Here is a 27,611-nt window from a genome sequence, read left to right as displayed (position 1 = left end):
CTTCCCTAGTGATGTCTTGGTTGGATAGAGCTAATCCTTTAATAAATTCTTTAAGAAGGGCTCATGGTTATAATATTCAGTGAGTCCTTTATTATTCAAAATTGCTTTTCTATTGGAACCATAACTGAAAGAAAACTTGGCTGGATACCGAATCCCTGGCCTATACTTTCTTCGAGTTTCTTGAAATTGCTATTCTGTTGCCATGATTTGAATGTTGCTCTTCCGAAATATGATGCCAGTCCAATTTATCATTCAAGTTTAACTATTTACTAAAATATGTCTGAGTTGATCATTCCAGGTCAATTTGTCCAGGTAAATGATGGGTCCTTCAAAAGGCAGATTTAAATGTCCCTTATTCCCAAAAAGTTTCCCTGGAATGTAATTTATAAGTTTTGTTTCACTGTGTTGATTTTATTTTTCACAGACTCCAGTTATGTTGGACCTCCTTTGCTGGTCTCCCCTTACCATCATTTTCTCTGAGATCCTTCTTTTCTCACTCATTTTCATTTGATGTCCTTTAGATTTTCATTCCATTCTATTCTCTTTCAAGCACTTTATAATTTACTCTTCATTTCTAATAGCTTTGTCTTTTTCTTTTCTGAATTTGATCAACACTGCATTTTTTAAATGTGTGTCTCTCCTTAAATTTTTGGATACCAGCTTGTTTTGCTTGTTTGATATTTAATTTAGAGCACTGTTCTACTTTGTACTATTTTACTTTGTGGTGATTTTCCTGAGGCATTTTTTTTGGGGGGGGGTGGAGTGGGGGTAGATTTTCGTAAGCTGAAATGCTTTAATATTTTCTGTTTTATTCTAACAGTGGTGCTAAGTTTGATTCTGCACCCTCCACCCCCCCACCCCAGTCATTTTGTGGACAGCATTCTTTAACTTGAGAGTACCTTTTTTTGTCAACATAGTGAAGTGCAGTTTTTTGAAATGGTAATGAAAGGGAAGAGTTTGGTGCCTTCTTTCATTTTGCAGGACCCTTAATTCTTTTTCTTCTAGTTTTCTCTTTACCTGCTAAGGCTCAGAAGCATCACCCCTTTTCTATTCATCTCCTTCTTCCCTCAAAAGCAGAATTCCTCCAAGGCTGCCATTTCTCATCCTGCTCACTTTAAAACTCCTTTTCCCTAGCTGGTGCTATAAACTACCAAGTCCAGTCTATGTTTGCTATTTTGGCACATACTGTTGTACTTTCTCCTTTTGACATTGATCTTTCTGTTTTAAGTTCTTCAATCCCCTCTCCTGCGTTTCATATGGTCTCTAAAGCTTCCATCTCCACATACAGACTAGCAGTAGCAGTAGATGCTCTGTTGAAACTTGGTGATTATTTATTTTGCTACTGACAGGTAATTGGAAGTTCATGATAGTCTGTCTCCTAGTAATACAAAAGGAACACAAATAAAAACCAACTAAACCCATATGTCCTATGATATTTTGGGAGGATGTGTGGAGATAGCCACCATTATCCTTCAGACAGAGAAACCAGTTAAAGCTTTATTAATAAGTTTTCTTTAGTTTCTATATTAATAAGTTTCTATAGCTTCTTTACTCTAGCTTTTTAACAAATTGTCACCAGGATAATCATAATTAAGATTAGTCAGTTATAAAAATTAGCTTCAATTCATCCATCCATTTAACAAATATATGTAAATGATATGCAAATGATGGGCTAACATGGTTGTATACATTTATCTTCACTTAATGTGAAGTAAAAGATAACTAAAAATCATGTCAAACTATATTTTAGATATTAAAAAATAAGTTATGGATAAAAATGGAACAAAATATTATAAACACTGTACCATTAATACACACACATTAAAAAACAAACTACTGCTTACCATGAGCTGTCATCTTGAGCATGTCAAATTCATATATTATGCTTCTAAACTAGCTTTGGGTTTGACTATGATTGTTCTTCATCATTCCAGAGTGAAAATAGTTTCATTTTCTAGAACTTACTTACATAGTGAACAAAATGTAATTTTGCGCATTTTTAAGACTATAATTTTTTTTTAAAAACATCACCAACAGGTTTTATTTGTCACTGTGAAAAGTCTGAATTTTAAACAGAGTCTTGGACTGGAGGCTCATATCCATCAGCTCATTCAACTTTAGCACCTGTCTCATCCCCAGTAGCTTTTCCAGAACTGCTGCCTTCACCATGAAGCTCCATGAGTTTTCCTAATTCAAACTTGGACTTCTTCAGCATTTTGACTTTTCTAACAAAGACATCATGGAACGAATAGATTGGCAAGGCTTTTCTGTCTTTTCCAGTGCTATCTGGAATTAATTTATTGACCACTTCTTTCAAGTCATTTGTCTGCACCTCTCAGGTCATGATTTCCATCATCTTCTTCCGATTTGGCGGACCTGTTGATGCTGAGTATAAGAGGTCTTCCGAATCTGACTATTGCATTTTTTTTAGTAAAACCAACAAAGAACAGACGAAGCAAATAACCATCGGTAGGTAGTCTTGACATCAGCATGAGCTTCAGTCATGGCCTGCCATTTTTGACCATGGAGCACATTTTGTCACGAGTAAGACCCAGGCCACGGAAATCAGGCAGGCAGTTTTCGCCCTGAGCATCCTCAGTAATTAACTTTCTTCTAAATGCAGCTTCATCATTCTGCAGATCAGCGGGGCTCACTTCAAAAACACAACCTTTGAGACCATCAGACACAATTTTGGTTCCTTGAGTTCTCATGACTAGTGTTTTTCCAATATTTCTTATATTGAACACAGCTGGTGCTTTCACTGCATACCAATCGTTCTTAGAAAATGGGTCAGCCGCTTTTTTCTTGGCTCCCTTCTTGCCGCCTTTCGTAAGGTGCTTATTCTTGCCGACTGCCATGGTGCTGATTAGAGCCAAAAGGCGGGACTATAATTTTCATAGAGAATTCTTACATCCTTCATTCTCCAAATAAAAAATATCGGTTATCATAATTTTATATTTAATGCAGAAAATCTCAGCACAGTGCAATCAAAAGATATAACCAAGGAATGGTACCATCTATAAATCCTCTCATTTTCCTTTTTACTCTTAACCTATATATAAAATCTGTCTTTCAATGTCTATTTTGAGTGGAGAAATGGGTATTAAAATGTGATGTTTTATTTTTCAAACTGAACAAAGATAAATCAGAACCACTACTGATAACTATTTCCTAACTGATTTTCAGGTACTTAAAATTTTGTGCTATTGATATACAGCAGCAGATATACTGAACTATCGTCTCAGGATACATATTTTAATATATGTATGATATGTTTTTGTTTTGTCTAACTAGGAAAAGTACCCCGAATACTTTTACCTAAGCCTTCTACTTATTTTATTGCAATTTTTGAGTTAATTGTAGATTCACATACAATTATAAGAAATTATACAGAGAGAACCCTTGTACACTTTGCCCAGTTTCCTCTAATGTAACGTTTTACAAAACTATAGTATACTATAACCAGGATATCAACATTGACACAATCCACCTATCTTACTCAGATTTTCCCAGTTTAAGTGTATTCATCTGTGTGTGCATGTGTGTATATGAAGTTCTATACAGTTTTATCACCTGTATAGGTGATAAACAGACTGAAGAGTTCCTGCACCACAAGGATGCCTTATGTTGCCCTTTTACAGTAACCACTTACCCATCATCCCGGACCCCACCAAATCTATAAGCTTTGGCAACGGTTTATCTGTTCCCCCGGTTCAAAATTTTGTGAAATCAAAAATATTACATAAATGGAATTATATATAACATATATAACCTTTTGGGATGAACTTTTTTCCACTCAACATAATTCCCAGGGGATTCATTGAAGGTTTCACATATATCAGTAATTTGCTCTTTTTTTATTGCTGAGTAGTAGTCTATGATTTGTATGTATAGCCTGTTAAACCATTCACTTGCTGAAGGACATGTGGGCTGATTCCAGCTTTGGGACATTAAAATAAAGATGCTATGAACATCTGTGTACAGGTGTTTGTGTGAACATAAGCTTTCACTTCCCTGGCATAAATAACCAAGAGTAGTACAATTGCTGCAGTTTATGGTAATTGCATGTGTAGTTTTACAATAAACTACCTGTAACATTTCAGATTCCCACTAAGAATGTATGAGTGATCCAGTTTACTCACTGTTGCCAGCTTTTTGTGCTGTCATTATTTTTCATTTTAGCCTTTCAGTAGGTAATATTCTCATGATGGTTTGAATTTGTATTTCCCTAGTGATGCTGAAAAATTTTCCAGTATTTATTTGACATCTGTATATCCTCTTCAATGAAATGTTATTTATGTCTTTTGCCAATTGTCTAAATGGATTGTTTGGGTTATTATTTATTTTAATTTGTGAATATTGGGGAACAGTGTGTTTCTCCAGGGCCCATCAGCTCCAAGTCGTATCCTTCAATCTAGTTGTGGAGGGCACAGCTCAGCTCCAAGTCCAGTTGCCATTTTCAGTCTTTAGTTGCAGGGGGCTCAGTCCACCATCCCATGTGGGAATTGAACCGGCAACCTTGTTGTTGAGAGCTCGTGCTCTAACCAACTGAGCCATGCGGCCAACCTGTTTGGGTTATTTTTTACTTCTGTTTTGAGACTTCTTTACATATCCTATATACTAGTCCTTTGTCATATATGTGATTTTCAAGTATATTTGTTCAATCTGTAGCTTCTATTTTTATCCTCTTCACATGGGCTTTCAAACAGCAAATTTTTTAATTTTGATGAGTTCCAACTTGTCAATTTTTCCCCTTTGTAGACTGCACTTTTCGTATCAAATCTAAGAACTTACTACTTAACCCTAGATCTGGAAGATTTTTTTCTATTTATATTTCTAAAAGTTTAAAACTTTATACTTTATGTTTTAGTTTATGATCCATTTTGAGTTAATTTTTGTACCATATGTGAGGTCTAAGTAGAGGTTCTTTTTTTGTGCATATGGGTGCACAATTGTTCCAACACCATATGTTGTAAAGAGCATCTTTCATTGAATCACTTTTGTGATTTTCTCAAAAATCAGTTATGCAAATGCGTATTTGTGTGGGTCTATTTATAGGTTTTCTATTCTGTTCCACTATAATCTATTTTTCTATCCCTTCACTAATACCACACAGCCTTGATTACGGTAGCTACATAATAAGTCTTGAAATCAGGTAGACTGATTTCTCCAACTTTACTCTTTTTTTCCCCCAAAATTATTTTAGCTATTCTAGCTATTTCAGTTCCTTTGTCTTCTACATAAATTTTAGAATGAGCTTGAGTAGATCATCAAAAAATCTTGCTAAATTTTGAAAGGAACTGTATTAAACCTATATAATTTGGGGGAGAACTGACCTCTTTACCATGTTAATCTTCCAATTGATGAGCACAGAATGTCTCTCCATTTAAATATTCTTTTCAGAGTTTGTAGTTTCTAGCACATAGGTCCCAGTACATATTTTGTTAGGTATATACCTAAGGTTTTTTTTTTTTTCTACAACTGTAAATGGTATTGTATTTTTAATTTCACTTTCCACATGCTCTTTGTTAATATTTTGAAATACAATTGATTTTTGTAGGTTTGTATCTTGCTACCTTGCTAAACTCACTTATTACTTCTAGGGTTTTATTGTTTTTTTGGAGATGCCTCGGGATTTTTTACATAAAATATCATGTTATCTAAAAAGGGGGGGGGCGACAATTTAATCTCCTCCATTGATTGGTATGTCTTTCATTTCCTCTTCTTGCCTCATTGTGTTGGCTAGGACTTCTAGTACTATACCGAACAACAGTGGTAAGAGCAGACAATCCTTGCCTAGACAACCTTGACATTATATAGGGCAAGTATTCAGTCTTTCACCATGAAGTATGATCTCAGCTGTAGGTTTTTTGAATATGTCCTTTATTCAGTTGAGAAAATTATCTTTTATTCCTAGTTTTTTTGAGAGTTTTTGTCATGAGTGGATATTGAATTTTGTCAAGTGCTTTTTCTGAGTCAATTGATGGATCACGTAAATTTTATTCTTTTGCCTGTTAATATGGTAGGTTAACTATTTACTTTTTAATATTGATCAGCCTTGAATTCCTGAAATGAATTCTACTTGGTCACGGTATATAATTACTTTTATATATTGCTTGATTCTATCTGCTGATAGTTTAGTAAGGATTTTCCTATCTATATGCCTTAAGGATACTGACTGGGTCATAGTTTTTTTGTTGGTGTTGTTTTAACTATCTTTGCTTGGTTTAGTATCAGGATAAAACTAGCTTCATAAAATAAATTGGGAAGGGTTCCCTTTGTATCTATTTTTTGGAAGAGATTATGTAGAACTGATGTTCATTGCTCTAAAATGTTTTGTATGAGTCTCCAGTGAAACCATTTGACTTGGAGATTTCCTTTTTGAGCAATTTTAAATTATGAATTATCTAATTCATACTGGATGAGTTGCAGTTTGTGCTTTTCAAGGCATTGGTTCATTTCATCTAAGTTATCAAATTTATTTGTGCAGAGTTGCTCACTGTAGTCCCTTATTACCTTTTTGATACCTGCAAGGTCTGTAGTGGTATTCACTTCATTCTTAATATTGGGAATTTGTCTTCTCTCCCTCCTTTTTTTTCTCTGTCAGTTTAGTTATAGGTTTATCAATTGATCTTTTCAGAGAATTAACTGTTTTGTGATTTTCTTGATTGTTTTTGTTTTCAATTTTACTGATTTCTCCTCAAAATAAATTATGTCTTTCCTTCTGCTTGCTTTGGGTTTCTTTTGTTCTTCTTTTTCCATGTTAGGTGGAAGCTCAGATTACTGATTCAAAACTTTTCCTCCTTATTACTAATGTAAGCATTTTACTAAAGGTCAGCATTTAATCCTCTAAGTTTTCCTCTCAGTATTACTTTAGCTGTGTCTCAAAATTTTTGATGTTATATTTTCATTTTCAGATAATTCAGTTTTTTTTTTAATTTCCTTAAAACTTTCTCTTTGACTCATGGATTATTTAGAAATGTGTTGTTTATTTTTCATGTGTTTAGTGATTTTTCTAGTTATCTTTCTGTTATTGATTTCCAATTTGATTTCACTATGGTTAAAAAACACACAGTCTATGATTTTAATTCTTTTAAATTTGTTGACGCTTGTTTTATGGTCCAGGGTATAGTCTATCCTGGAATACAATCCATGGGCACTTGGACAGAACATATTCTGCTACTGTTGAGTGCAAAGTTTGATAAATGCCTGTTAGATTCTATAGGCTGATGCTGTTGGTGAGTTCTATACCTTTGCTAATTTCCTGTCTAGAGGTTCTACATATAAATTATTGAGAAACGGGCAAAGAAGTCTCCAACTACAATTGTAGATTTGTTCATTTCTCCTTTTAGTTCAGGCAATTTTTGAAACATATCGTTTGCAGTTCTACTACTTGATACATACACGTTTAGGATTGCTATCTTCTTGATGGACTGACCCTTTTATCATTATATAATGACGCTCTCTGTCTCAAGTAATTTTCTTTGCTCTATGGTCTACTTTATCTGATATTAATATAGCCATTCCTCATTTCTCTAGATTAATGTTTACATGATATATCATTTTCCATCCTTTTACTTCCAATCTGTCTATACCAACATATTTGAAAGTTCTCTGTAGATAGCATACTATTAGGTCATGCTTTTTAATCTAATATGCCGATCTTGACCTTTCAGTTGCTATAGTTAGATTATTTACATGGAACTAAATCTGCTATTGTAATTTTTTTCTTGTTCTCTTTCTCCTGTCTCCTTGTGGATTACTTGAACATTTTTTGAACTCTATTTTGATTTATCTATAGTGTTTTTGAGTGTATCTCTTTTTCAGTGGTTGCTGTAGGCATTACACATACATAACAGCATATTGGTAACATCCTTTCAAGAGTTCAAGTGAAATACAGACACTTTACTTTCCTTTTTGACTTCTTACCCCTTCCCATTTATAATATAATTGCCTTAAAAAATTTCCTATACATATATTTAGAATCACATAATTTTGGTTCAACCTTCAAACATAATTTAGAAAACTCAGGAGAACGAAAGCCCATTTACCCAGATTTTTGCTTACCGTGTCATTTTTTCATTCCTAATGTTCCAACATGCCTACCTTTATAATTTCCTTTCTGTTTACTTTCTTTAGCCATTTTTTGAAAGTTAGGTCTGCTGGTGACAAATGCTCTTGGTGTTCCCTCATCTAAGAATGACTTGACTTTCCCTTCATTCCTGAAGAATATTTTCCCTTGGTATAAGACTAGTTGACAGTTCTTGTCTTTCAACACCTGAAAACTGTGCCACTTCCCTCTGGCATCCACAGCTTTTGATGACAAATGTGCTCATGAAAATCAGAGTGCTTTTCTAAGAAAAGGTACCCTTTTCTCACTTGCCACTTTCAAGATATTTTCTTAGTCTAGTTTTCGTAAGTTTGGCTATAATTGGACTTGACGTAGAGTTCTTTTGGTTTATCCTGTTTGGAGTTTGGTCAGCTTCATGGATCTGTAGGTTTATGCCTTTTGCCAATTTGGGAAGTTTTCAGTCGCTATTTCTTCGACTATTAGTTCCAGCCCTGCCTTCTTTTTCCTCTCCTTCTAGGACTCCAAATGACACAAATGTTCGATCTTTTGTTATAGTCCTATATGGCCTTAAGGAACATTTCTTTTTCCCACTCTATTTTCTCTATTTGGATGGGGCAATTTCTATTGCCCTATCTTCAAGTTAGTTCACTGATTCTTTCCTCTGTCTTCTCCATTCTGCTGTTGAGCCTATCCATTGAGTTTTTTTATATTTTGTTTTTTGATTATTGTATTTTTCAGTTCTGAATTCCCATTTCATTTTTCTTTATATCTGCTATTTCTTCCCTCTGACTTTCTAGTTTTTTATGTTTCAAGTGGGTTTGAGATCTCACACTGAAATATTTATGTGATGTCTGCTTTAAAATATTTGTCAGATAATTCTAACTTGTTGTTTCAGTGTTTGTTTCTATTTATTGTCTCTTCTTTCATTCAAAATGAGATTTTCCTAGTTCTTAGAATGTAGAGTGATTTTTTAAATTGAAACCTGGACATTTAGGGTATTATGTTATGAGATTCTAGATCCTATTTAAATCTTCTAGTTTAGCTGGTTGGTTTGACACTGCTCCAGCTGAGGAAAAGGGCTCTGCCTCATTACTGCCGGACAGAAGTCCAGATTTCCCACTTAGTCTCTGTTGACACCTGAGGTAGAGAGGGCCTCCTCATTAGTGCTGGGCAAGGGTAGGGATTCTGGCTGCTCTGTAGGCCTCTGCTAATATTACCCTGGCGGTGAGGAGCAGGAGTGGCTCATTACTGCTCCCCCTGTGGCCTCCACTGACACCACAGGTGGGAGGGGGCTAGGCTCCTTACCACTGGGAGGTGATGAAAGCCCTGACTCTCCACTAGGCATTACTCCAGTGGGGAGAGAAAGAAGTACCTCCTTACTGCCAGGTGGGAGTGGAAGGCCAGGCTTCTCATGTGGTCTCTAATTACACTGAAACAGAGGAACAGAAGAATGGCAGTGGGGAGGTTCATTACCGCCCAGCAGAGATGATACTCCTGGCTCCTTACTCAGCCTTCTCTGAAACCACCATGGTGGTGGTGGTGGTGGGGGCTGGAGCACCTAGTTATAACTTGGGAAGGGGGAAGTTTGGGATCCCCATTCAGTTTGGGCAGGCACAGGCTGGAGCAGCGGCCATCGTCCTTCTGCAGTGCTCGGCTAGGACAGAGCAGTTATTACATTAAAAGTTTTCTGTCTCGCTAGGCTGTCCCTTTCCTGGTCTTTTGATTAGAGCGAGCAGGCTCTTTAATCCGTGCCTGTTACTGTTTCCAGGCTTCTTCCACTCCAAGTTTGGGATATATTAGGCAAAGAGAAAACCTGAGGAACTCACCCCACGTCATTCCTTGAATCCTGAGGTCCCTAGTCTTTATGCCTTTCAGAATCTTCTTTCTCATGTTTATTTTATACTTAATGTTCAAGATTTTCAGTTTTAGCGGGAGGAATAGGACAATGTACATCTACTCCATCTTCCTGAAAGCAGAAGTCCCACTTTTTAAACTGCTTCCACTATGTTCAACCACACAAATTCCTGGAATTTATGTGGAAGAGATTTTTCTTTATGTGATGCTTAAAAATTTGGGCAAGTTTGGACCACTCCGTCATCCAAATGAGTTATATGGCTAAGCCAGCCACAGAAGAATGTCCAAATCACCTGCTAAATTAGGGAAGGACTTATGATATTAACTTACGTACACTAAACATTTGAAATTCTTTTGATTTCATAAATACTTACGAATTTAACAATTTTCCATTCAAAATTTTTAATATATTCATTAAACTACGTTTACTTAGGGAAGAAAAGTCTTTTACATAATCTGATCTTTCCAAAGGCACTATATGGAACTATACAGCTTAACCCAATTTCAGACTTCTGAACACATTTTGTCCTAATAAAGAGATATTTAAATGTACTTACCCAATAATAGAATAAAAGTATCCTAATAGAAAATGGCCTAGAACAGTACCTGCTACAGAGTAGGCAACTCAATAAATATGTTAAATGACAAGATCCCCATAAAAACATAGTGTCTAAAATTTTACTGTTAAATAGAAAAGCCCTTCCCTAATGTCAAACATGTGAGACTCTAACGCTGTTTAGTTTATGAAATATGCTTAATTAACAAAAAATTATGTTTCTAATTTTTATGTATCATTAGAATGTATTTAGGACTATCTCCTTACAATAATACATCCTCAAATGTGCTTGGTAATAAGCAGATTCAAGGTTTCTTTGATTATGAAATTCAGAAAGACTGGTTTTATATAGACAGCTCTAATCAGTAAAAATAAAAGATTCCAATTATCTAATAAATCATTAAGAACAAAATTTTTAAAAAGACTAGTACAAGTAATTTTTCAGCGGATATTAATTTTTTAGGATTAATAACAAAATATATTTAAAAAGGAAATTAAAACATATTTCAGTATTCTCACTCCCCCTCAACATCCCAAGGACATAAATGTCAATGTAACAAATTAGAAATATTCCTTAAATCACCTTACTCTAATGCAGTGCTTTCCAAAATATGTTCCTCAGAATCCAAGTGTCCCTTGAAATATTAACAGATGTCCCACAGAGAAAGACAATGCTAGGTTCAACATGGTTAAATAAATTTCTCTACTACAGGAATCCTTAGGGCGTTTAAAATAAAATACACACTGTGAACTTCCCAAAGAGGATTACAGTTACACAGTTTGCCACATTTATTTAATCAAAAAAGCGTTCCCCTGAACATCGATTAAATCCCATTGGAGACTAGTGTTGCAGAGAACTCAATCTGAGAAAGAGAGAGAATGGCAGAAGAGCCCTTAAATACTGATTCCCTACTTGGCCATGTAAAATTAAGACCAGAAATTCAATAAATATAGTTATAAATAAAAAATAATTCAATAAGGAAAGTATTATGATGAAAAGCTTCTTTAAAAAATTGTAGGCAATTACTAGCACTCATTTAAAAAAGTCCTCTATTAATCATGCTGAAAACAATCATAAAAATTGATTATAGATGTCATAAGAATAAATTAGCTAAGTGCTAATTCTATTCATATCTTAATCATAAATGTTATTCTCAAGTACTTTATTTGAACATGGAGATAAAACTCCAGAAATTGAATGTTTCAGATGGTTTAAAAAAACACTTCAATTTTCAACAGAACCTCACTTAATTGTCTGAAATTAAACAGAGGTATTAACCTCACTGTATACACATATCTGTAATACTCTGGTTCACTGAACAGAACATACGATAAACAAAACATATAACCATCAATGTTGTATGTGTATGTATGTATATGTGTGTATATATGTGTATGTATTCATGTGTGCTTGTATTTATGTGTATATATAGCCAGTAAGATAAAAATACAGAATCCAAAATTAAAAGTAGGAAAACAAACTTAAAAAGAGTTCAATTCAAATTAAGGCCAGATATTAGAGAGCCTGAATGAGATTTTATAATACTCTTTTAACTAGATTTTTACAATCCACATTAATACCAAATTCTTTTGAAAACACATGAAATACACAAAGTTAACAAAATACACAATGGCAAGCAGTGATATAAAACTAATTTTAGATGCTGTGTGGTAATTTCTGTGGAGTAAGTAGGATGTGTGGGTTACATAGGTTTTGAATTCAGAAAATAATGGGAAATCACTTACCTCTAACTAAAGTTCTCTGAAGGTAGTATCCTCCTTAGAACCCCTATCTTGGGTAGTTTCACCTGCTGTTATTTCCCTCAAGAGATTCCAGCAAAGTCTAGGAAGTTTTAAATTGCCTTCTTCAAGCCCTATTAGCGCATGTGTGTCATGAATCTGCTCACATACTGCCTCATAGCTGTAACGCCCAATTCCCACTGAATCACCACCACCACCACCACCACCATCCTTGCATCCATGGAGGATTACTATCTTTGGAGAATTTCATTTACAAATATGACTTTACTTCTCCAAAAGTATCCTCCAAATCGCTTCGTTGCTGTGTCTCTAACATACTTAAGAGAGTGGTGGCAATTCAGCAGGTAAATAAATAATGACAAATATTTAAGTAAGCAATTATATTTGCTGAATACTCAAATAAAACATTGCAACACAATACAAATAAAACTAGCTTCCTCAACATTCAATTAATACATAAAAAACTGAACTGAATGTATACATGTAAAGTCCTTCAGAAAAGATACTTTCATAAACAAAATAGTCTATATCATTTGGGATAACCAAAAATTTCCCTAGTATATTTTGCTAAAGAAATGCCAATATTTAAAAAAATAAGTTAGAAATAAGTCATTGAAAGACAAGTATTAACCAATTTTCAATGGTTTTCCAGTATTTTACTTAAACTGCCAAAATAAAGTAAAAACAAAACAAAGAAAAACAAAAATAGCCACTCAAACCATGGCCAATCTCACATACAAAGAATGGCAGTGTACAGAGTGTACTATTAACATTTAACAAAAACTTTCAAATCTATTCAGTAAGTAGACTGAAAATAGTGGAGGAAGGGATTCTTGATCTTCTACTATCCAGAAAAGATCTTTTTACTTTGATTCCATAACTTCCTGCTGATTATTTTCTGATAGTCATATAAAAGTAGGAGAAAAAAAGCAAAGGGAATCAATTGTCCTAGAGACCAGAAGAACAAACCATACTCGCAGCACTACTTTAGAGGACAAAGTACCAACTGGCTTTAAAAACACTGATTTTAGCTACAAGCCACCATCAGCTTGTTAACAGTCTAAATAGACCCAAAACAACACCATGATGAAATTACACTTTTTAGATGTCTTACTTAGCTCTGAAAGTTTCCCCTGGCTCATAATGGGTTCAAAATAAATGTTTCTGAACACTCTCATTTTAAATATCAACTTAATTCCTTCCATGACTCTTCTCTTGTACAAGTAAACACACATACATAAGAATAAAAGGCAATAAAATTACCAAAAGTAATTAAGAAATGGATTTAACAGGAAGAATGAGAAAATCTTAGATAATCTCCCATTTAGATATTCAATCTATAAATAAACTAAATATATTTAGTTCTGATTCTTCAAATTATCAGCTTATATAATGCATGGTTTTAAATTTTTGAATAGGGACGCTCCTTTAAAAATGTGGACTCTGTTTATCATAAAATCAAAGGTTATTTTTCCAACTTTAGAAGTGTATGGAACAAAACAATGTCCCTAAAACAAAACATACTTTCCAATGCAAAAAAAAAAGTCACAAAAATAGCATTTATAGATCCAACTGTTTATAAGTTAAAACAAATAAATAAAGTGAAATAATCTAGTCACCTTCAGAAAGAATAAAATACTGAGCCATGAGGCAGTACATATGCATTCACTTTCCCTCTTATACATGCACTATTAGGACTCACTGAAGGGTCAAAATCTTCTAGATTTTGCTGTCTAAATGCAGGAATGACTAACAACCCAAGAAGGTGTATCTAGGATGATACTTACCTTACGATAGATTATACCACTGTGCTATTATGTATTCTGTGTAGGGATACACAAGCAGTCAGCGGAAAGGTACACACCACACTAGCAAATGCTTGGCTGGACCCATAAGGTCGGATGACCAATGGAATATCAAGATACGTGTCGATTCTCCAGCCCTCATATCCACATTCCAGACATCTCACGTAGTCCTTCAGCTTGCCTTGATATAGTTCATTTATAAGATCAGCCTAAAAATAAGTACATTTATATTTTAAAAAGTGTTCCTTAAAAATAATTTTTTAAATATGTGAAAACACAATAATTCATTCTTTTAAAAATGAATTTCAAAAGGATATTCATTCTTATTATGGAAATTTTAGAAAGCTTTAAGATTTGTCTAAAATTATACTGAAAAACAATCAAGTCTTGATAAAAATCAAATAGAAAGCAATAAAATTAGATGAACAATAATTTAAAAATCAATGTCCAAAAACTAACTCTTTCAATTTTCATATATTAAAAACCCCTCTATTAAAATATGTTCTGTTGAAATCAGTTACCAATTTATTATACTATTAAGCCTCGTATCTTTTCATTAGGGTGAGAATACATCCTAATCCATCATTTTAGGCATGTTAATAATTACACAGTTAAATAACTGGCTGTTTTCATGGCGTTACTTATGCATATCATCACTCTTACAATAATATATTCTGATTTCTAAAATCCTATCTTCTAGTTCGAGGTGCAAATAAAAGTTAACTTTCTGTAACCTGCATAAAACAATTTAAAGAAGCTTTCAGTATAACTTTTTTTAAATGTGTAGAAATTTAAAAATATATATTAAACTCTATCTCCCTCAAAATATCTTCATCTAAAAGAACAGATCTCTCATCTACTCCCCACACTGAGCCAACTGGGGCTGTTCTGGTCCAAAGAAGGGACATAACTCCCTAAGTAAGCACCCTCCATGTGAATGTCTTGCCTCAAGAGTCTTGTACCCAAACCTTGGAACTCAGTAGGAATGCCCCAGTTGACCTTAGTGAAGTGTTGACCCACAGACGGATGTAAAAAGAGGAAGGGTACCTTCAGACCTATGAGGAAGAAACAGCCCCCTAATACCATCTACATAAAGTGTCTAAAATACAATCCCATAGGACCATGAGACAAACCAGATCACTAAATAAACGTACAATTTTTTTTCAATATCTCTTAAGAATAGATAAGAAGAAAGTTTACCTCTTTCATAAATTTACATCTCTTCAAATGTCTAGGATTTATAAACCTTCAAACTAGGATCTACCATCATTTTTACTCCAATACTATTTATTTAATAAAGCCTTCTTCATTCACCTGTCCCAATCATAGTTGGTTTTGTCTTCTGCATGTGGGAGGGCATTTCTAAGTGGTTCAATCCAATGTTTTTGAAACAGTGTTGATAGTAACCCACAAAAATAAAATAATTTTCATTGAAACCAAGTAATCTAACTAACAAAAGTTGCACAATTCAATTCTTACCCTTACTTTTGTGATGCTCTCTTATACTTTTCTATTCTATTCCATTTTTTAAAAAGTGATGGTGTAGATTCACTAAACTGATTTCATAATCCACAAATGGATCACAATCTACCGTTTGAAAAACTCTGGTCCAAGCCATCATAATCGTTCCAATCAGACCGTAGACTCTCCAGGCTATCTTCCAGATTCTTCCCCTTTTTTATCCCTATGATCCTCAATCACTATACCTAATACAAATTCTCTGTACTGAGTCCTGAGCCTCATTCAGTTCAGCCCTATTCGTAATCCCAATGATATATCTAATGTTCTCCCATCTTCAAACCTGTTTCTCCTTCTGCTGGATAAGAAGAATAAGGTCAGATTAACAAGGATCCTGACTGTCAAAAGCATATGGCCAAAATGAAGATGCAATGCTTGATGAATATACTTTATAATGTATTACAGATTATAAAACAGATACTTAGTAAATACCTGAAAATACTGTTCAAAAATCATCTCTCCCAAACATGCACGCACACGCATGCACCTACACACACATATATGAATGTGTTTGTAGTTTTCAATATGAATTATATAGTTCTTAGCTAAAAAGAGACCATCTAGATAATAGAGCCCAACTTCCTTATTTTAAAGATGAGAAAACTGAGGTCTACGGTGTTTTAATGAGGATTTTTATGACTCAGTAAATGGTCAAGTGAGAACCTAGTACTTTCGATTCCCCATTTAGTACTTAACAACTGACCTATGACCAAGTTAAAACATTACAATAGAATAAAAGCCACTTTAAGGTAATAAATGATGTATTAGAAAACACTCCTCTCAACTTGAGAGGGATGAATTACCTGTTCTGTTTGTTTCCATTTCTGTTCCAAAGCATCAAACATGACTCTGCACAGTTCTTGTACATCGTGCTGCTGCCAAGCTATTTTAAGATAAAATTTAATTAAAAATAGCAGTAAATTTAGTGCAGTAAAATGTTAATTTGTTGTTTAAAAGCAAATTTGTCAGAAGCATGGAAAAGTCTACAGAAATAATGATAAATTTAAAAAGAACACAAAACATACACTACAGTTATGAAAAGGCAATCACAAGGAAAAAAATCAAGACATTTCAGTATTTTATAAATAACATGCTTTATGGTGCTATAGTATCTATTGTATAGTATGTATTGTATAGCATAGTATTGTTATTTTTTCACTGTAGAGTTAAGAAAATCTAAAACAACAAATTGAAAATTTTAGTTTAACTATATACAGAGTATTACCAAATGTATTTTATAAGCAATTTTAATTGATCAAAAATTTACCCCTCAGAGCTTAAATTTTAAAAGTAAGTTATTTTTAAATCCCAGCAAAAAGCAATAAAAATGTTTAATGTAAAGTTAATTAAGTAAATTTGTGTTATTTGCTTATAATATAATCTCCTAGAATTCCTTTGAATATTAGAAATACTTATCATTACAAGAGAATTAGTACCCTCACTACTATCCCATCCAAAGCTCCTTGTAACATCTGTGGTTTCAATTGCTCTTTTTTTGCTGGTCTGTAACAAAACAAAAAGCCTTTGTAGTTGGTATGGAATACTTGTCACTGGATCTTCTTCAGATTCTTCAAATTCCCACCTATTGAAATGAAATTATTGAAAATTACTTATTAACATCATAATAATGTAAGCTCCTATGCGGCAGGGGTTATACAGTTTGGATATTAACTGAACCTATTAATGTCTAATGAAACATTAGTTTTTCTCCAATTCATAATTCAGAAGAATTTAGACTTTAACAAGAAAAGGCATAAGAAAACAACATGAACGAAACACAAAGCACATTTAAAAGTAATCGTCAAACTTGAATCTGATCAAGACTTTTGTCCTAATTATTGATTCACAAAAAATAGAGGGAATAGAACAATATTAAATGACACAGTGGCATTCACTAATCAAAATCCAAATTGTTGAAACTACAGCACAAATAACACCAGTTTTCAATCTATATATATATTTTCAAGGACTAAATTACAAGGGAGAAAAAAGATGGAAGGGGATTAAAAACAATTTAAATAGATTGTCTTTATCAATCAATTTCAATGCATGGATCTTGTCTGGATCCTGGTTTGAAGATTGTTTAAAAATTTATAAGGTAATCAGGTAAATCTTAGCACTGACCTGAGATAAAATTTACAGCTAATATAATAGGGGTGTACTTCCAAAAAAATCAGAGTAAAGGATTATCAGTAAAAAAGACTGATCATGAGTTGACAATATTCAAAGCTAGACGATGGGTACATAGAAATGTATTCTACTATTTCACAATATGTTTTAAATTGTGCATAATCAAATGTTTTAAAATGAGAATATAAGTAAATAAAATAATCTAGATAAAATTTTTAACCTCACAAACTTATGATAAACATTAGTCTAGTCCTAACTACAGGGTCTGTCTCAATAACAAGCAAATTCTTAACCAAAGAACTTCAAATCTCATGGAAAAAATAAGATCAGGGGACTAAAGTTTGTAATGTACTTACAAAAGTCCTTAAAATAATTTATATACAATAAAATAAAATGCCAAAGACAAAAATATTAAATAAGGATAATATTAATGATTCTCACTTTCTTAAGTTGGCAATAAGATTATTACTTTCCACTTCCTCACTAGAACCTGTTTAGTTTCAAAAAGAGGCTGGAACATTAATTTTCCTCTACTGCAATTTACAAATCTACTAAACGTCTTTCATTTTTTTCTTTTAGCATGGCCTTGTTAAAGTGTTCAATCCTTTTCTTATTTTAGGGCTTAGAAGTTGCAGCTCTGTGATCCTGTCCCTTTTTTTACACACCGAAGCTCCCTTCTGCCTTGCAGATGTCAGTGGAATACATTTCACTTTTTTCTTCTCAAAGCTTCCCTGCAAACACTTCTACTCATTACCTAACATCTGCTTTAACCTTCTACCCTTCTATATTCAATCTCCAGCCCTCTTTTATTCTTACTTTTCTCAACAGAAGGGATTTTAAATTGACATTATGGGATTTAAATTTCTCCCAGTAGCTGTAAAGACACAGTGAAGTCAAAAACACAGAATGCTTAAATTTCGTGCCAGGGAAATTCACTGGTGGGGAGGAATTACTGTAATAACTGAATTCTCACCTGCCTTTTAGTTCTAGTGCAAATACTTTAAAAGGTTTTAAATCAGGCTGATACTTGTTGTTACTCCAGTCACCTAAATTAGAAACTTTGGTGCCATATTTGATTCTTCCCTTTCCTTTACTCCTAAATAAAATTTGTCACTAAGCTGTATCAGTTTTCAATCTGAAATATAATAACCACTGCCATCATCTCCATTCTGACGCTCAATTATCCATGCCTGGTTTAATAAGATTCCTCCAAGGTTCCCTATCTTTCAAATCAAATCTGCACGCTGCATTATATAAACTTTCCTAAAACAACACATCACTTACATGCCTCCACATCTTAAAGTGGTAGAATCCCTGTTGGCTATCAAGTAACAAGTGGAGAAAATATACAAATAGAACCCTATCCTTTCATGCTAGTGCTTACCCTGCCTGTAGTCCAGTGAGGCTCAGGCTTTTTAACAAACCATCCCTTCCTTAGCTCTACACTATGAAACAACATTAGACTCTCAGGCTTTGCTTCCTGACCTGTAATAAATGTCCCTCTTCTCACAATCCCCAAGGCATCTGGCCTTCCTCTTAACGGTATGTCTCACCTCCCCTCCTCACTCACTGGGCTCTAGTCACAGTGGATTTCTTTTTCATCAGAGGCCTTTGCACTTGCAGTTCTGTCTGCCTAGAATGCTCTTCCACCAGATCTTCACAGGACTGGTTCCTGTGAAGTCTATTCACTTGGTAGTTCCTCAGAGAAGCCCTCTTGGACTAACTACTCCAACTCCTGACAGTTACTCTTTCCACATTGCCCTGCTTTGCATTTTTCATTGCATATACCGTGTTTCCCCCAAAATAAGACCTAGCCGGGCAATCAGTTCTAATGCGTCTTTTGGAGCAAAAATATAATATATTTTACTATAAGACCGGGTCTTAATATAATATAATATAATATAATATAAAATAATATAAAATAATATAACATAATATAATAAATGTAATATAATATAATATAATATAATATAATATAATATAATATAATATAATATAATATAATATATATAAAATACCTGGTCTTATATTAATTTTTGCTCCAAAAGATGCACGAGAGCTGATTGTCCGGCTAGATCTTATTTTTGGGGAAACAGGGTATGACTGTGTGAAATGAACTCATTTACGTAAGCTGACCTATGGAAGGCCCAAGGGAGGGACTTTGTCTTATTCACTACTGTAATCTCTGTGCCTAACAGAGTGCTTCGCATACAGTAAATATCCGATATGTTTGCTGAATGAGTAGTCCTGCCTATGCTTAGTCTCCTCCACAGTGTCGTAAATTTACAAACCACTTTCAGGGATCAGAACTCACAGTTAATCAAGCTCCTGGGACCTCAGCTTCTCTGTACTACTCGCCAAAACAGGCATATCACCCTAGACTATACAGTTTGTTCCAGCTTTGAGGGCAGGCTCTAGACTCCATCTATTAACCTCAACTTCTAGTACTCTGACAAAAACTCCAGTTTTCCTGATTTCCTGGAGGCCCCTGGGACATATTACACTTATTGGCATCAGCTACAATACAGGCAGAATAAGGAAATGGATTATGGTATCTACTAGGTGTGCTACTTCTAGCATCGCGGCCTCTAGCAAAGTACTTAACCTCTCTGTGCCTTCAGTTACCTCCTTTGTAAAATGTGGATAATAACATCGCCGCATTCATACAGTTGCCATAAAAGTTAAATGAGTCTGTATGTAAAGTGCTCAGTACCGTATCTGATACAAACTAATAATAACACCCAGCATTCAGGTAGCACTGACTCTTACTCATTTTTGCTCGTGAAAGTCCTCCTACCTGCAATGCTCTTTCTTCTCAAACTGGCAAACCATACCTAGCTCTACAACCTCAAATTCTACTTTCTATGCTAAGCCCCTTCTTCAAATTTCATTAATCTCCTTTTTCTCTAAACAATCGCAGCATTTAGCTGTCCTTAAATGTTATTCAAACTATTGAGGGTACCAAAAAAATGTATACACATGACTTGTATTCATTTTTTGTTATCGGTATATATTGAGTATTACAATTTTAATACCATTTTTTCCTTTCTTAAAGTGTGTATGCATTTTTTTGGCACCCTCTGTATTTCATACATATACATGTTGCTATTGTGAAGAGGTCTGTAACTAACCCAATAACAAAGACGTTTTTCTAACTCCATCCCTATCCACCAAGTGCCTAGCATAGAGCATAGAACTCTGTTGGGTAACAAATACTTGCCAAATGAAAAACGTGTCAACTTTTATAAGTAAATTCAGATAATGAGCTTGCATATGAATGGAACGGTAATATAATGTTTGAATAATACAGTCAATATTAAAAGTTCCAAAAATACTTTAAATACATATTTATAGTAATTTCAAGGATGTTACTCAAAAGTAACACAAAAAAGGAAAGAAATCAGTTTATTTGTACTTTAAAATGTCTTAAAAAATAAAAGTTATGTGTAACTTAAAGAAAACATACAAAACAAGGGTGAATTAAATGTATAATTGATACTCATAAAAATACCTGACTTTAGGGTTTATTTAAATATGGACTTCCTTCATAGAGCATGTATCTGATATATATAGTCTTTTAGAAACACACAAATATACAAAACACCAAACAGTTGCATTATATATTACTTAGAAACAAAGTTTGCAAATTTAAAAATAACTTTGTTTCTTAAATTGAGAAGTGGAGGGAAATGAGAAGTAGTTTACACATTTGAATTATCTCAAAAAGCAGGTATCATATTTCTTCATAAAGGAGTTAAAGCTATAAGAAACGGAAGTCTATATATAATAATTTATCCCAAATGTAAATCATATCAATTTTATCCTTTGCTGTCTATGCATTTCCGATTCTCTCTCCCCAAAAGTTTTTATATGCCAATCTCTCATAAAAATCCTTTTCTTATATAATACTATTTAAGAAGGTGTGTCTCATGAAGTGAGAAATGCCCCAAACTACACAAATAACTGTAAGAAGATAAATTAAATTTTATTAGTAAAAAACTATATTTTCATTCTTAAATCAGTTTTATTTTTAGAATTTTAAAAATACTTACTTATATAATGCATTCCTAAATTCAGGAGTCATAAATAGTGTTTGCAAAAGGCTATTCAAATAGCAAGTCATTGCTTGGTTTACTAATCCCACATATCCTTTAAAAAGAAAGCACAAATAAACATAAATCAGCATTTACATTACAAAATAACAAATAGGAACTTAATAAAAATTTAATACACAGTAAAAACTGAGAGGTTAAAGTTACTCAGTTGGAAATAATTTCAATTTTTTTCAACAGCACCTAAGAAAGATTCCTTTTCTGAACTGTGCATTATGTAAACCTTGCTTCTCAGAAAAAGTAGGTTATCTTGTTATATATGTCCAGATATACACGTGGATATTACACAGCATTTAATAAAATTTTAAGAGAAATGTTTAATTGACATAAAAATCTTTGTTCCCCAAATCTAAAAGTTGTGGATTAAAACGGAAAAATACAAACATATCCACTTTAACTATCACATACACCCAATGTAGGAAGACTGAACTGAAGCAGTTATCTCTGTCATGAGGCCCTATAAACCAATTTCAATGAAGAATTAATAACATCTGAGATAAATGAAAACTCAGAATGACTTCCTCTATTTTAACAAGCTATAAAGTATGCGGTTCTATAGATCAGCATGCTATGCGAAAAGTGGCTATAAAGTATGAAGTCAGAGATGGAAGTAGGGAAGAACAGAGAGAGGGAGGGCAAAGAGGGAAAGAAGAAACTTACATGAACTTCAAATTTAAGTAAATGATTAAAAGTACTTTGCTATATATATCTAATGGATATGGCCACCATTGCTGAGAACATTTTTGGAACTTCTCTTTTGAAGTAGACTTCAGGCCGTTTCACATACACATACACAAAAAAAGTCTCATCCTTTTAGTTACACCCTCATTATTTGAGCAAAACCTTGATTAACGAACGTATATACTCCTACTTAATATCGAATTACTTGGTTGTCTCAAAAAACACTTAAATCTTTTATCAAAAGATGCTGAAGGTGTTCACTGAAGAGCATCAAAATACTTTTTCGATTTCCCAACAATTATAAAAAATGTCTTCAGAAATGGTGGGCTCCATGGATAACTATATTGCTAAAGAAGGTGATCAAAGGACCAAAATACGGATAGGCATGATGAATCTTAGTTGTAAAATGGAGGAACAGATTCCACACTATCTGCACCTGTACGATTCTAAGAGACCAAGTGGCTAATCACTTTTCACAATGGACTAAGATTTAAGCTTTGACTTCTAATGGCTTTCATCTTTATTTTAAGAACACTGTGTTTATGTATTTTACTCTACATTGTTTTATAATTATAAACTGCTTCAATTTCTAACCACCCCCGATCTGCACTGTTTTCATAGCACCCTGTCCTTAATCCATATCAGAGACTACCTCATTGCTCTGTAATTACCAATTTACTTATAAATCTTCCCCATCAGACTGTGAGGGCAGGGTGTCAATCAGATTTCTCTAGCCTACTACTTAGTACAGCAGCAAGTACACATGAAGGGGAAGTGCATAAGATTGGCAAGGAACTCAAACTTGTATGATATCTGGCCTGATTATTAATGAAAAGCATTATTTAATTCTTATTTCATATAAGCAGACTCTTCTCCACAAACAACAGCGATCTGGCCAGGAGAATAGATTGTTCTACACCTTCTCAGCTGAGGCTGCCTGGAATTTCCCAATCCTATATAAATGAATAAACCTTTGCAAAAATAAAGCGATTTCACTAGCTCAATAAATTGAAAAAAATAAAAACTCTAGCTTTAATCATGTTTGGAAAAAAGTTAACAGGAACTTTTTAATTACATGATTAATTTCAAACATATGATTAGATTAAACTAAAAGATAACGCAGTAGATCTAATAAAATAACCCTAACCATCTGCTTCAAAATGAAAGCAACCTTCATAGTCTATTCTAATCCAAAAAGATATAACAGAGACATTCCTTTTCAAAGAAGTCAACATCAAAATTTTAGGATTAATTCAAAATAGAAAATTACCAAAAAGAAAAGTCTTCCTTCAAAATACAATAATCAATATTTTTTCTTTATTATTAAATAGTGACAGTAACAATACAATAAAAACAATGGGTTGAGGAAAAGGGAAACCACATTAGTGTTATAACTCAGTTTTCTAATCCATAAAATGAGGGGATTAGGCTTGAGATCACTAATATTACTCTGGGTATAATGCCCTATACTTCATGAAAATACAACAACAACAAATCTTACCAGTTTCTGATTTACTCAAAATAGATGAATAGGAGTAGGTCTGGCTGACATAATCACTGGTGGAGCCCACGGAACCTTCTCTTGGAAGTGGACCGATAAATCTGTCATGGACACTGTCATCCCCAACGCTGGAATCCTCCTAAAATGCAGCATAACCAATATTTACTGAATGGCAAACGTTGCTGAAACAATGAAAAAAGATATACTAATTGCTGAGGCAATGGGAAAAAGATGAGGCATTGCTGTTACTGTTACTACCAAGACATTTAAAGGAGTGTACACCCTCTCTCACCATTCCCTATAGGAAGGTTTGAAAGATGCCTGATATAAAACATTTTAGAAAGGTGCTCATGTCTCCTTCCAAAGTCCTTATATTCTCCATCTTCCTTAATTCTCTTTCAAATATTGTTTACACAAGAAAAGGAGATTTTTGGTACTAATAAATCAAAAGTACCATTGTGAACTCCTTGATGACATAGTCTATCATTACTCAGCTTTATATCATCCTTGCCAAGTAGGCCTGGCAGGCAGAGGATATTCAGTAAGTGTTGGATTAAACAGATAGTTTCCTATTGTTTCCAATAAGAAACCTATTAATGAGAAAAATGTGGGAAAGGATTAAGGGATAGAAAATCAGCACAAACAATTAAGACAGAGCTGAAGAGTAATTACTCTGCATTTTAAAACATGAATTCCCAAATTGTGAATTTAGAGGTTCCTAAATTAATAGCTAATTTCAATGTCAGACTAATTAAAATCTTCACATGTCATAAAAATAAATGAGATTAAGGAACGTCAGAGAGCATATTCTGATATTGTCTGATATTGCAGTATGAATGCCCTGTGCTTAATTATTACCTACTATCCAAAGAGGCATTCTAATTAATTCACAATAGACTTCTAAATGAAAAGCATCAAAACAACTTTTCCTAAGGTAAGTTTCACTGAAGAGTAGGGCTCTGAAAAAGCCCATGAATCTTCTGAGCCTTCTTTTCCTCAGCTCATAAAAATAGCAAGGTCAAATCAGGCCAGGTTTTCTCAGTCTTTTTTAAGGAATGCCCAAATTGGGAGTTACTGAATTAGATGATCTCTAAGGCCACTTGATCAGACAGGAAAGCCTATGGAAATACGAAATTTGTATAAACACTAAAAAAATAGAAATAGATCATATAACTAACAAACTAGTCATTCCCAAAAAGAGGGGAAGGGGAAAGAGGAGCGAAAATGGCAGAGTAGAGAATTCTGGGGGTCTGTCCCTCCCCCAAAATACAAAAAAACAAAACAAAACAAAACTTTGGTCAAACTGCCAAAGACTTACAGCAACCAAGCTAATACTTATCCAAAGGAAAGGCCACTGAAACACAGTAGGAGATGTTTTTGACAATTTAACTTACCCTAGACCCATCCCATCCCTGTTGTGGTGGTTTTAAAGATGGCAACCCGTGTTCCCAGCATGGCAACAGACCATATACACAAACAGTGTAACCAGGTAAACATATACACTTGTAACAAATCAATATAAAATAGAAAAATAATTTACCATACATAAATTACAAAACACATCTCTCCTCCTTCCTTTAGTAGTTGACAGTGCACAAAAATTATGAATACAGAGATTTCTAAATAGCTTACCAGCAGTATTTGAGGCTGTTCACCATCTTTATCTGTCAAATGCAGAAAGTTCTTCTTCCCTGGCTCAAAATTAGCATCAAGAAGAGACTTGTCACTGGTATGATCCAGTGGAGCCTATGGGCATAAAAATATCTCAAGTTATGAAAAACATTAATTGTAATAATAAAATAAAATGTGTATATGCAAATGGATACCTATCTACAATAATTGGGCTCAAACGGTATTTTTTTTTTTAAACAAAGATTCTGGTAAATTCTGTTAATCTAGACTTGGAATTAACTCATCCACTCATGTAATGAGATGGCTAAGCCCAGTGACGGTGCATATACTGACAGGTATCCCAGATGTTCCCATTCCCCAACATCTAAAAAACTGAAAAGAGAAAAGGTTAAGAATGTTAAATACCACACAAAAAAGGAATTATAAACATTTATGTTTCTGTGTTCTCTAAAATGTATACAATATAATATTTAATGGACTTCCAGGAAAATTAAAGATAATTTTATATAACTAAAAATTAAAAACATGTTTTTATATATGAATATATTGAGAATTCCCAGATAAGAAACACTAAACAACCCAACCAAAATAATTATGTAATGTAACAAAATGGGCACTTTTAGGAAGACACCTTAAGGAAAAGCCTGTCCTACTAAATGATACCTATTTTAAGTCCACTGCCAGGATCCAAAAGAGCCCAGGATGATGAAAGTAATCACTCCTTGGAAAATCAAACACCTAAGATATTTAGTCTTTACCTAACTCTTCTATCTGTTAGGGCAGTTTGAACTCCAGCTGTCATTTTGATACACTCACTCTAGTTGTGAACGAAAGACGGAGCTCTGTGTGCTCTAAACCCTACTCACCCATACTCCAGCCCATTGCTGAAAAAAATGCAGGATGGGATGAAAACCTTATTCTTTTCTTCTAAAATGTTTTTGTTACATTGAGCGATATTTTTAATGTTTTAAAGATGAGGAATGGCTCTTTAGAAGTATTTATTTTATAGAAATACCCTTATTTTTTAGGAAATTAACATTCTATAAAAGTATAGGTATTAAGGACAAAAAATTAACTTAAGTGATTTTGCCACTTGCTATTTGTGTGACTTCGGGCAAGTTGAAGTTATTGACTCCCCATGAGTCAGTTTCCTCATCTATAATATGAGCTATAACTTGTGGCTGTAATAGCATCTATCTTACAGAGGAGTTATACGGATTAAATAAGGTATTTGTATAGAGCTTAGTATCATAAGAATACAAGGCACCTAGTAAGTGTTAAGTAAATAAAATAACAAACTATATATCTGTTTCTAATCTTTGGCTCATAACTAGAAATCCATGAGAAAAACAGGACATAGAAAACCTGGGTCTAAGAGAAGCCACATGGAAAGAGGAACAGTATCTTTGGGTCCCTTGCGTTCTCTGGCAGGACATGAAAGATTAGATGCTATAGCTTGAATATACAGGGGTTCTACCTCAATAAATGTGCCTATATGTACAAGGTGGTTGGTAGCTAAACGGGCTAGGTTTTCAGAGAAGCATACGCGTAAATGCAGCACTGTGCGGTAAGCCGGTGAAAGAGGATACCTATAGAAATGTACAGTAGGCAAATAAAAATACAGAAATAGAGTACTTAAGAACAGTCATAGCTGAAGAAAGAGAAATGGGTAATCTTGACATACAGCTACTTGAAGCTACTATAGGTGTTAATTTAATAAACACTTTTTGAGTACCTAGAGAGAGTATCTATAGAGGATACAAAATTGATACTATGAGGTCTCAGCCATCATAATACTTGCATTCTACCAAATGGAAAGATACAAATGAGTAACAATTATACTAAAAGGAGACTATGGTAAGTAGCATAGCAGAGGAGAAAGTGCAATAGGAGGGCAAGGAGAAAAGAGATTACTTTTAAAGTTGCATCAGGAAACCTCAAGTAAGGCTTCTGAAAAGATAAATAAGACTTGGGTAGACATATATGACAG

At 33.8% G+C, this 27,611-nt stretch overlaps 1 protein-coding gene and 1 pseudogene across 3 annotated transcripts in view; both read right to left on the bottom strand.

Moving 5' to 3' along the window:
- USP47 (ubiquitin specific peptidase 47) overlaps window positions 1-27,611 on the bottom strand; it is a 101,622-nt gene that overhangs the window by 35,691 nt on the left and 38,320 nt on the right. For all 3 annotated transcript variants that reach the window (XM_019729272.2, XM_019729265.2, XM_074335996.1), the window contains 6 exons: window positions 25,622-25,735; window positions 23,990-24,128; window positions 21,748-21,844; window positions 17,002-17,147; window positions 16,369-16,448; window positions 14,107-14,256 (listed from right to left, as the gene is read on the bottom strand). In XM_019729272.2, coding sequence (XP_019584831.1) covers window positions 14,107-14,256; window positions 16,369-16,448; window positions 17,002-17,147; window positions 21,748-21,844; window positions 23,990-24,128; window positions 25,622-25,735 — 726 coding nt within the window. The remainder of the gene's footprint in view (window positions 1-14,106; window positions 14,257-16,368; window positions 16,449-17,001; window positions 17,148-21,747; window positions 21,845-23,989; window positions 24,129-25,621; window positions 25,736-27,611) is intronic.
- On the bottom strand, window positions 1,990-3,009 carry LOC109446162 (small ribosomal subunit protein eS1; annotated as a pseudogene).

This window comes from Rhinolophus sinicus, linkage group LG06 (genome assembly GCF_036562045.2).
Source record: "Rhinolophus sinicus isolate RSC01 linkage group LG06, ASM3656204v1, whole genome shotgun sequence".
NCBI lineage: Eukaryota > Metazoa > Chordata > Mammalia > Chiroptera > Rhinolophidae > Rhinolophus > Rhinolophus sinicus.
This window is presented reverse-complemented; position numbering and strand designations above follow the sequence as displayed.